At 37.3% G+C, this 12,186-nt stretch overlaps 2 protein-coding genes across 4 annotated transcripts in view; both read right to left on the bottom strand.

The window, feature by feature from the left end:
- MBTPS2 (membrane bound transcription factor peptidase, site 2) overlaps window positions 1-12,186 on the bottom strand; it is a 53,981-nt gene that overhangs the window by 33,306 nt on the left and 8,489 nt on the right. For all 3 annotated transcript variants that reach the window (XM_047075995.1, XM_047075997.1, XM_047075996.1), the window contains exons 4-5: window positions 7,099-7,202; window positions 5,292-5,419 (exon numbers count right to left, since the gene is read on the bottom strand). In XM_047075995.1, the coding sequence (XP_046931951.1) occupies window positions 5,292-5,419; window positions 7,099-7,202 (232 nt within the window). The remainder of the gene's footprint in view (window positions 1-5,291; window positions 5,420-7,098; window positions 7,203-12,186) is intronic.
- On the bottom strand, window positions 831-3,030 carry YY2 (YY2 transcription factor). The gene has a single exon (XM_047075998.1). It carries the CDS (start codon window positions 2,931-2,933, stop codon window positions 1,785-1,787), a length of 1,149 nt encoding a protein of 382 aa, XP_046931954.1. The 5' UTR covers window positions 2,934-3,030; the 3' UTR covers window positions 831-1,784.

The raw sequence follows: 12,186 nt of genomic DNA, 5'->3' as shown, positions 1-12,186 counted from the left end.
ATTACAATTTTTCCCCCAGTTTGTATTTTGGCTTGGTTTATAGTTCTGCCTATGCAGACATCTTACATTTTGGTATGGTCAAATTGCTCCTTTGCATTAAGCCTTTCCCAGTTCAAAATTATAGAAGATAGTCACCTAGGGTTTTCTTGTATTGCTTTCATAGCTTCATTTGAAAAAAAAACAAAATTAAAAACTTGTTTTTGCCTAGTGGAATTTACTCTCTAGTGAAACTAACTTAGGGATACAGCTATATCCGCCCTCCTCCCCACTGCCCCACCAAGTAGCTGGTCCCAACACAATTTCACAAAATTATCCATCTTCCACCCCTCCCCCCACAACCCTAGCCTATTACATTTGCCACTGTTATGTTTATGTTAAATTCAGCTTTCTCCCAGCTCTACCAGGATTGCCTAGATGCTTGCACTCTCACCATCACTTCCTTATCAGGATAATCCCACCACACAGTCATAGCACAGACCATGCTGTTTTCCCACCCAAACAACAGCGTGCTTTCTTGACTTTCTGAGCAGCCTCTTATCTCTGGTCAGGGACTTGTCAGGGACGCAGCTGGTATGAGATCACCCCTCTGGATTCCAGATTTGCCCATGATGGCTAAGTGGCAAGAAGGGTGGTACAACACGTTTCCTTTATTTAAACAACGTGTTGTCCATTAATGATTTGTTTATAAGTATACCAAAGGAATATTTGTTCTTTTACTTTTTCTAGAACAGGAGTTTTTAACAGCACTATTGGCATTTTGAGCCAAATAATTCTATGTTGTGGGGAACATGTTGTTGTGCATTGTAGGATGTTTAGCAGCATCCCTAGCCTCTATTCACCTGATGCCACTAACAACCTGCCCATTTTCTCTATTTTCTAGCTACGGTATTTACACAGACAAGTTTTTTTTCCATCTTTGGAAAAGGTTATTTTATTTTTGCTTCTTCTATTACACAAGATGTTAAAAAGTGTTATCAAGTGTTAAAAGTCAATACATACAAAATACATTCTACAACTAAGTACCAGTCTCTTAACTGAACATGCAAAGAAGTTATACTAAACACCACCTGCAGTATTTTGGGGAAATAAAATGACTAAAATAGATTGAATTTGACTATTAAGTCACATCTAATATTCAATACTACATAAATCAATGCAGCTAAAAGATAGTTATGAAAAATGTTTTAACATCAAAGAATACAACCAAAATTAAGATAGCAAACAAAGCCTATATAACTCTTTTTAAACAGGAAAATACTTCATGTAGGTTACTGTTCATTGTTTTAAAGAAAATCTATTCCAAGCAAAGTTATCAACCTTCAGAAAAACCATACAAATAATTACTAAACATATTCCTAAAACTATAAATATGAACATTTGGAAATTACACAACTTTAAAAATTTGTGAGCAATAGGTGAACTTCATATTTTAAAAAATGTGAAAAGAAGTCCCATTTTTAGAAGAGTTGTATAAAGAACCATCTTTTGATGTGAGGTTCATAAATTGTCCTTGTTGGGACCAAACGTTACAAAACACCATGTTTTTCAAATAGTATTACAGAACAAGATATAGCACCCTAACAATGTTATATAAAGGTATATATATTAAATATATATATTTTACTTTTTACTTTTATTTTTACTGCTCTATCAAAACATGACCCTTATTTATACAGGAATCAATAAAAATATTATTTCCTACAAACAATACACAAAAGTGGCATATTCATTTTCAATCATGCTCCTGGAAGACACTTCCCAACTTTGAGAAGGGTCTTCCCTTCTTACTGGCTGTTTTTGTTTTTAGCATGCGTTAAGATATGAGATTTCAGGTTAGTTGACTGAGCAAACTTCTTATTACAACCATCAAAGGGGCACACGTAGGGCCTGTCTCCGGTATGGATTCGCACATGTGTACGCAAATTGAAATCCAGGGAAAAGCGTTTTCCGCAGCCTTCAAATGTGCACTGAAAGGGCTTCTCTCCAGTGTGCACCAGCTGATGTCGTTTTAGTTTGGAGCTCTCGACAAAAGCTTTGCCACATTCTGCACATACGTGGACTCTAGGACCGTGGATGTGCAGATGTTTTCGCAAAGCAGAGTTATCCTTGAACATCTTCTCACAACCTTTATGAGGACAAGCTACTGTTCTTGGAGCATCTTCTTTTTTTTTTGGCTTCATTTTAGTAAATTCTGCTAGTTGTTTAGGATCTGAGAGATCAATACCAGGTAGTCCTTCAGGAGGAAGCTTCTTCCCTGTCAGGTACTCTGAATAATCAGGAGCTGATTCCTCAATCTTCCCTGTCTCCTGGTCTCCCTCATCTGGGGGCCACAGGGTGAAGGAGAACTCATCCTCCAGGGTTTTGACCTGCACCTGCTTCTGCTCCCACTTCTTGCTGCCAATCTCAGAGCTGCTACTTCCCCCGTGGGCCTCACTATCGGTGTAATTCTTCTTACCGCTCGACTTCTTGCTTTGGCTGCTGGGCTTCCTGCTGTGGCTGACCGCTGACGACGACGCTGAAGCTGCCAAGGAAGCCAGGGTCTGCTGGAAATCGTCGTCTTCACCGAGCGGGATGACCACCTGGTCCTCGAAATTGCTGCTGGCCTGCAGGTCGTCTGACTCGTAGTAGCCCACCACTTCCTCCTGCGTCTGCACCATGATTATGTCCTGGTCGTGGTCTCCTTGGCTCGAGTTGCTGGTAAACAGCGGCTGCAGCGCGATCAGAGGCGGTTGGTGGTGGCCTCCGTGGACCCAACTGCCGTCGACAATCTCGTACTCTGTCATGGTTTCCATCGACATAGTCTCCACAGGGACGGTCTCCACAGGCACGGTCTCCACAGGCACGGCCTCCACGTGGATCTGGCGCAGCTCCGTAATATCTTTAAGTAACTCTGAATTTTCTGGGGGGATGTTGAGAGAGTCCTCTGAGGCCATGGCTCGGCAGCGGTTTTGGCTCCTGGAAGAGCAGGTGGCGACTGGAAGGCTGCGGATAAGGCTGCGAAAGAAAAAGGCGAGCCCCACGGAGCGACGGTTGCGGCGGAAGACGCGAAAGCGGTTGACGACGCGAGGACGCCGAGAACGCGGAAGACCGCGGGGGCTTCTGGGTGCCACTGGCGCATGCGCTTCCCAGCGCCTCAGCAAGCGCGTGCTCACGTGCACACCCACGCACTCGTGGACGCTCCAGCCCTCACGCACACGTTCCCCCCACCCCCAACGCCACGCTGTTGTTTGAATATTAATTCGGTAACCAGCTTCTTCCCTGAAGTTTTCTACATTTCCGTTGATTTTCATGTTTTCTTCCCCCCACCACCCACTGCAAGGCATACAACAATATCTTAAGAAAAAAAAAGCTTACTCCTTTATACTATTTGTCTTTTTCTCTTATTGTACTGACCCACATTTAGAGACCATTTAACAGTACCAGTGTTAATTGATAATGGGATTGCTTGCCTTATCCTTTAATAGGAATACTTTCAAGTGTTAACCATTAAGAAGTATCCAGCTATTTTTAACCTTTACTAAGGATTTTTGCTTTTTAGCCATTAATGGATGATGAATTTTGTTACTCAGTCCGATACCTGCTCAGACGAGGATTTCTTTTTCCCCCAATGGTAAATAATGTTTACTACCTCAAAATAGATTTCCTAATGTTGAGCCATCCTTGTATTGTTTAGATACACCAGAGGTAGAGTTTTTGGTACTTTCCAAGATGTTGTATCAGTGCTCTATTAGCTTAAAAATTTTTTTTTAAGTTTCCTTCTCCATGTGATCTGAAAAGTTTATACTAAATTGGAATTAAAAAAAAAACCTTTTCCTTTAAGATTGGAAAGAATTACCCCTATGAAACTTTTGGGGGCATTCTTCAGCAACTTTCTTATTTTCTCCCATTGTAATTAGGCTATTGAGATTTTTTTCTTTGTTCTCTGGAGTTTACACCATTTATATTTAATAATCACCCAAGGTTTTGAAAGTTTTTTGCAGAGATGAATAAAGAACACTTTTTAAAATAGTTGTTTTAATTTTCTCTGTATCAGTTGTCATTCCCCAATCTGACTATAAATTCTATTGATGCTTTCTCCCAGTATAATCTTTTTTTCTTCAAAAAACCTCTTATATTTTTATTTTTTAATTTTCTTAATGTTTATTCATTTTTGAGAGGCAGAGAGAGAGATAGCGTGAGCAGGGGAGGGACAGAGAGAGGGGGAGACACAGAATCCAAAGCAGGCTCCAGGCTCCGAGCTGTCAGCACAGAGTCAGCCTGACGCGGGGCTCGAACCCACGAACCGGGAGATCATGACCGGAGCCGAAGTCAGACACTTAACCATCCAGGCGCCCCAAACCTCTTATATTTAAATTTTTTTATTATTATTATTTATTATTTTCTACCTACATCTTTATTAATGACATCATCTCTTAACTATTTTATAGTTCTTTTCTCACTTCTTCAGTTGAATGTTTAACATTTATTTTCATTTATTTCATAGTAACTACATAAGGGAGTGACTTTTCCTTTTAGCAAAACTTTACACATTATTTCATTATCACTTTTAAATATACTACAATTATGTAGTATAAATGTATGTATGTATGTAGTATAATTGTATAAAACAATTATGTTTTGAATTAAATTCGTCAATTTTTATGTTTCATGGTCACTTGAAAAGAAACTGTCATGGTATAGGGTTTGACATATCTATTGATTTTTAATTTACTAATTAGTTTTGATGATGTGACTTCTCATCTTACTGCCATGTGTTGAGAGATGAGATTAACTTCCTTTATTAAATTTGTTGGTTTTTTTTCTTGCACTTTTCCATTTTCGTTTTGATAGTTTGTTAGTTGATGCAGTAAGATTCACAATGATTACATTTTCATTGTGGATTACACTCCTTATGATTATTAAGTGACCCCCTATGTCTAACTAACTTAATGTAGTCATATTTTCTGTTCACATTTGCATGGTATATTCTGTTAATTTTACTTTCAACCTTTTTAAAATAATTTGTTGTTTTTACTGAAGAAACTAGAGTGTATAATAATTTTGCTTTATTTTTTTCTTTTAATATTTACTTAAGTAATCTCTACATGCAATGTGGGGCTTGGACGCATGACCCTGAGCTCAAGAGTCACATGCTCCTTAGACTGAGCCAGCCAGGTGCCCCTTGCTTTATTACTTTTGACTGAGAATCTTATAAGCTGAATTTATCAACCAAAAAGTGAGATGTTTTCATTTGTGATGTGAATACTTTCCATAACAACACACAGATGAATAAAGAAATTTAAGTCTGTTACCTGCACAGAATATCCTTAGCTGCTGGACCGGTGATATAAGTTGCAAATGAGTGGTGAACAGATCAACAAATGCTCCAGGATAAATAATGAAGAGAAAAATCCCAAAGCCATTAAATCGAACTTGTTCCCTAAGAAATCAAATAAAAAAAAGGAATTTACTACTACTATTGCATTTTTCCAATTAATAATGTATTTAATCTTAAAACTTCCCACTATAATTTAAATTCTTGGTTAAAAAACAAGTCTCTCTAGACAGTCAAGGAAAATATACCCAAATATATGATATATATTTATCTTACAATTTTACAACAGCATACCAGTTTGGTTATCTGAGAAACTGCATTTTGTAAAATAAGGGTATTCTGAAATAGACTTAAAACTTCAAAACTTTCAGAAACCAGTATGCTGAACAAATAACTTGAAATTAGTCACATATAAAAAGAAATGGTTAATATTTCCATGAGGAACTAAATGAAAAACACTTCAACTGTTTACTCTGAATTATTTTCAGAGAAGAACACAACAGAAAATATAATTCAAGTAAAGTATCTAAATATATTTATCTTGGCTAATATAAACAAAAGTGGAGGTTTATCTAAGTGTATTCCTATTGATGTTAAAATAAGTATACCTAAATATCCATAATGTTCAGATTGTCCTTAAGAGAACCAACCATTTGTTATCAATTCAGTCTCTAAAAATGGAATTATATTTAACAGCCTCATAAGACCAAACAGCTACTCCAAAAAAACCATCCCCTAAATATACTGTGCTGTCATTTAGTACTATATATTTAAGATGACTGTAAAATTCGCTTTTACTTGACAGTTGGTTTTTATAAAAGATTACCCATACTATTTCACAAACATACTGTGAAGTATTAAACTGTTAATAACAATGATTTTGTATGTAAGACTCTAAAAGCTACAATGCTAAAAGTATGGAAGCAAAGATGAGAAATTAAAAAAGAAAAAGTAGCTGCCCACTTAAACCACTACATGTGGCAGTATATGCTTTGTCGAGATTGCGTGTTTATTAGCAGTCAACAGAGTCTTGTTCATAAGCAACAGGAAAGTAATAAGAAGTGATTACATCTTCTCCTATAAAACCTTTTATCTGGTCCACATACCCAGAGGATAAAACACATTCCCATCAGTATGTGTGTTCATCATGGCAGTAATTACCAGTAGGAGTGAAGGGGGAATTGTGCTCCCCTATCACAAATTTATAAGTTTAGGAGCCTTTAAAATGCTCAGGCATAATTACAATATACATTTGAGTAGTCAAGACAAGAACAGGGCATGATACTTGAAGAAAGACCCAGGTCTCATCCTCTCTTGTCTTCTTTTACTTAGGTTTCTAGATAGGCTATGATATTTGTTAACAAATTCAGAGCTTTCAAAGTTCCTGCTCTAGCCAGCAGAGGCTATTAGTGGAAGCAGGAAAGTATTTTGGCCAATAAGTCAAACAAAGTAATAAGAAGGCAGGTCGGTGGGCTCCAAGTGCAGTGGTTATCATTCTTACCTAATGATGAATAGAAAGATTAGGTTTCAGGGTTCGATTAAAATCTTGAAACACCATGAAGATATAACCATGCTGTCAAATGATTACAGTGTGCACATGGTTAATTGACTATATTCATCAATATATTAATCTTTATAAAAGAGTAGTTACCTCAAAATAATGTGGATTTGCACTAGGCAATATTCACAGAAAGAAAAAGTATCAAATGAAGCAGATTTTAGTAATAAACCCTACTAAGTAAAAAGCTTTTTTTTTGCATTAGTAGAAAGAAAAATATCATTACCTAATAGCTGCTATCCCATGTCCAATTTCATGTACAACACCACTAATGAGAACTGCAGCGAAGAAATAGGTCAGTTGGTTGACAGGTAAATTGATACCAGGAACCTGTTCATAGACACAATGATAAATACACAGTTGGGGACCAAGAAACCATGATGTTCACTCTGTATTAAAGCTTAAACTTCCAGGCCGAAGGTTCTGTAAACTAAAAGTGATAGGAGTATCAATAGTTCACTTCTCTACTTCTTTCACAATAGAAGTAAAAAATCAGCTTTTTGAACTAGGCAGTTTTTGAACTAAGCACAGCACTAATATAAAGAGAAGAGGAAACACAAGGTTAAAAACGTTGAAACTTTGACTTCCTGGAGTCTTCACCGTGGGAAAGAATTAGGGAGCCTGGCTAAGTGCCAGGGAATGCGGAGTGACAGTGACAAGGAGTCAGCAACTGTTCTACCCTCAAAGGCTAGAAGCCTGATTTGGAAATTTTTGTTACAATCTTAATCCTGCCTCTGAATTGTTACTGCAAGGTTCCAGATACTTAAGTAATATAGGATATTCCTGCCCCTCATCAATGAGTTTTCATTTTAGTATTCTCAAGTAACATGAGTGCTGGTAATTAAGGGTACTGTAATAAAGTGCCTTATTGGTGTGGGAGCACTGTGCTGTCCATTTCTTGGATTCCAACAATTTGTGTAGTAGAGTGGTCAGAAAAAGAGTATCAAAATTATACGTATTATATTAAAACTGAAATTTAATGCAGAAAGTAAGTTGTCTGGAATAGACAGACATATTAAGGACCTATGAAGAAGTCGTCTTGCAATCACATGCTCCTAAGATGATGCATTTGTATGTATCACTGCATACACAAGGGAAGTTTGCTATTGTAAGAGCTGCATGGTAAAGTCTTATAGATACCCAAGAATCTTCTCATACGATAAATAATCACTCTTGAGTTATGTCATCTGTTAAGGAGTCTATAAATTAGGTTAAGTGGGGGCACACCAAGCATCATTTATATTATTCACATACTGAGCATCTATTTCTCACAGTCCAGGAGTTGGGACCCTAAAAGTATCCTTCTAGAGGAAATTCTTGCTCTTATTACTTTAATTACAAAATGTGTTTAAAGCAGGAAAACTGAAAAACTCAAAAGAAAAACAGAAGACTATACTCCTGCTCCCCAAACACAAAACCAAAAACCATTCTCAATGTTTTAATGTATGTTCTTCTAGTCTTTTCACATACATATATTTTTAAGAATTATATTTTTATTATAAACATAGTTTTGACATCTGCCCCTCTCACTTAATAGTATCACAAACATTTTTTCCATGAGTGTTTTCTGGTTCAACATTTTTTAATTTGTATTTAAAAAAATTTTTTTTAATGTTTATTCTTGAGGGAGAGACAGAGTGTGACTGGGGGAGGGGCAGAGAGGGAGGGAGACACAGAATCTGAAGCAGGCTCCAGGCTCTGAGCTGTCAGCACAGAACCCGATGCAACTCACGAGCCATGAGATCATGACCTGAGCTGAAGTTGGACACTTAACTGAGCCACTCAGGCGCCCCTATTTTTATTTTTTTTAAATTTAAATCCAAGTTGGTTATCATATAGTGTAATAATGATTTCAGGAATAGAATTTAGTGATTCATCACTTACATGTAACACTCAGTGCTCATCCCAACAAGTGTCCTCCTTAATGCCCCTTGCCCATTTAGCCTATCCCCCCAGCCAACACTCCTCCAGCAACCCTCAGTTTGTTCTCCGTACTTAAGAGTCTCTTATGGTTTGTCTCCCTCTCTGTTTTTATATTATTTTTGCTTCCCTTCCTTGTGTTCATCTGTTTTGTACATTAAATTCCACACAAGTGAAATCATATATTTGTCTCTCTGACTTAATTTCGCTTAGCATAACACACTCTAGTTCCATCCATGTTGTTGCAAATGGAAAGATTTCATTCCTTTTGATTGCCAAGTAGTATTCCATTGTGTATATATATCACATCTTTTTTATCCAGTCATCAGTCGATGGACATTTGGGCTCTTTCCATACTTTGGCTATTGTTGATAGTGCTGCTATAAACATTGGGGTGTATGTGCCCCTTCGAATCAGCACTCCTGTGTCCTCTGGATAAATATCTAGTAGTGCCAAGTGCTGGGCCATAGGTAGTTCTGTTTTTAATTTTTTGAAGAACCTCCATACTGTTTTCCAGAGTGGCTGCACCAGTTTGCATTCCCACCAGCAGTGTGAAAGGGTTCAACATGATTTTTAAGAACTGTACTGTATTCTATAAAATAGACTGTTGGGCATTTAATTGTTTTAAAGTTTAAAGTTTCTGCTCTTATACTGTGATAAACATATTTGGACACATATATCCAAATATTTTGGGGGTAAAAATTCTTATGCATGGTTGGTTCAGGCTCAGGAGACAGGTCACTTCGGTTTGACATTTTGGATCCATCATTAACTAGCTAAGTGACCTCAAGGAAATTTGGATTATTCCTCCCAACAGTGCAATTTCCTCATTATTAAAATGGAAATAACCACATTTACATTTACATAAAAAGGTAATTTTGAGGATTAAATGAAATAATCCTTGTCCCATATTTAACATTATGCTTCAGGGCTCCTGGGTGGCTCAGGTGGTTGAGCATCTGACTCTTGATTTTAGCTCAGGTCATGGTCCCAGGGTTGTGGGATTGAGCCCTGTGTTGGGCTCAGTGCTGAGTGTGGAGCCTGCTTGAGATTCTCTAATTCTCTCTCTTCCTCTGCCCCTCTCCCCCCACTTGCACTCTATCTCTCTAAAAAAAAGAGAGTAACATATGCTTTCATTACACAAAATTTAAAGGACTTTGATACATATCAAACTGTTCTCCAAAAGTAGACCCGTTGTAGCCTTGAGCAAGCTTATTTATTCAAATCTGCAATTTTAGGAAAATGAAAAGTATTTCATTGTTTGATTTATATTTCTTTATTATTAAAGCTTAACGTTTCCCCTACTTCTGACCATTGATAGGTCTTTTGTGAGTAGCCTACTCATGACTTGTCTATTTTTTTCTCCTACAGTGTTTATTTTTTTCTTATTGCTCTGTAAGATCACTTCAAATATCAATTATCAGTCCTCTGTAATACATATCATAGATGTATTCCCAAGTTCTTTTGCCTTTTAATTTTTTCTTTTAGTTTTTTGATATATAAAAATTTTATGTAGTAAAATCTATCAATATTCATGGTTTCTGCCATTAGTTTTATGCTTATGTCTTCCTCATTCTGTGTTCATATAAGCAGAAACCTATTTTTTGTCTTTCAAGGTCTTTTATGACTTTGTTTCAATCTTAATTCAACTGGAATTTATTTTTGTGCATAGAAGAATTTTACTTTTAAGACTCCTTTAGTACCTGAAGAGAAGATTCAAACTATGTTGCTTGGATTGCTGTCTAAATTCATGAATTCCAAGCGTCCTTTCCCTAGTTATGAAACTAGTTTTCATAACCTTCACCTTTAATGTATACATAGCATTTCACTGAATGACAATCCCACAACTTAAGCAGCATTCCTCAATTATACACTGTGGTTATTTCCAATTCTTCATAATAAATAATGTTAGGATAAGAATTTGATGAATACTATTTTTTCCACATTTGGAAGTGTTTACTTAAAGCTAGAGTCCTAGATGGTGGTATACAAGTAAATGGTCAAAAGATATGGACATTTTTATGATGCTCATTATCTGAAGTTCTCTTTACTCAGACCCTACTAAGCGATTCTTTTTAAGAATATCAGGGTACCTTCTTCTACATACCTGCTCCATTTCCATGTTGTCAGGTGTCTGCCTGTTCAGGTAAGTAGCTTCCTTTTCTCTGACCCCTCTCTAAATTTATGTACTTAAGATTAATTCTTAAAAAAATTTTTTTAATGCTTATTTTTGAGAGAGAGAGAGAGAGCAAGCACGTGCAAGCAAGGGAGGGGCAGAAGGAGAGGGAGACACAGAATCTGAAGCAGGCTCTAGACTCTGAGCTGTCAGCACAGAGCCTGACGCAGGGCTCGAACTCAGGGACTTCGAGATCATGATCTGAGCCATGCTTAACCAACTGAGCCACCCAGGAACCCCAAGGTTAATTCTTACAGATTTTCTCAATATCACAATATATCCTGGTTATCTTAACTTTATTTCAAATAAATCAGTAGGCTTGATTCCATAGGACATTGGTTCCTTTGCTTTATTATCTTATGGATGTAATAATGAGATAAGGTAAGGATTTGAGTGAGTGATTATACTAACAGATGGTAGGTCTTATTTTCTGGCAACAGTATGTGACTGCCCATCTGTCTTGGCCATGATCACACAGGGTATTAGATGTACCAGAATTCTGATCTCTCAGTGACAGAGTGCCAGGTTTTTGGGAATTAATACTGAATAAGGCTGTAGGTAATTATGATGTAAATGGAAAATATATTCTCTGAGCTACAAGAACTCATATCAAAGCCAGGAAATAGAACATTGTGTTTTTTTTCTTTTTTTTAACGTTTATTATTTATTTTTGAGAGAGAAAGAACACACGTGGGACGGGACAGAGAGAGAGGGAGACATAGAATCTGAAGCAGGCTCCAGGTTCTGAGCTGTCAGTGCAGAGCCTGACACAGGGCTCGAACCCACGAACTGTGAAATCATGCCCTGAGCCGAAGTCAGACACTTAACCAAGTGAGCCACCCAGGCGCCCCAGGAGATAGAACATTCTTAGATATATACATAAACATGCACAGTGTACTACAGAGGGCAACTGACTTCTTCATGATTCCAAAGCAGGACTCCTAACAGAGTCAACATTTTTGTGAGCTCTATGAATGAACTGAGATGCAGAAAGAAGAAATAATTTCTTCTCTGAGCTACACTTTATCATTCTAATCCTAGGCAGACAGGCGAATGATCACATTTCTTCCCAACCTGCTTCTTTCTCTACTATCCTCTTCTTTGGCAAACAATAACCAATCATGTAGCCTGAGAGTCGTCCTTAACTCTTCCCTCTTGTTCCAGCCTCACATTCACTTAAACACCAAGGCCTGAGAACTCCACTCTAAAAGACCCTTT

Source organism: Lynx rufus, unplaced genomic scaffold (assembly GCF_022079265.1).
Source record: "Lynx rufus isolate CCGP_SWC_20201006 ecotype Redwood Valley unplaced genomic scaffold, mLynRuf1.p SCAF_14, whole genome shotgun sequence".
Classification (NCBI taxonomy): Eukaryota; Metazoa; Chordata; class Mammalia; order Carnivora; family Felidae; genus Lynx; species Lynx rufus.
The sequence above is the reverse complement of the archived record's forward strand: the minus strand, read 5'-3'. Positions and strand labels throughout refer to the sequence as shown.

Excerpts from the sequence above, each read along its gene's own strand:
- YY2 (XM_047075998.1), bottom strand. The coding sequence starts at position 2,933 with ATGGCCTCAGAGGACTCTCTCAACATCCCCCCAGAAAATTCAGAGTTA.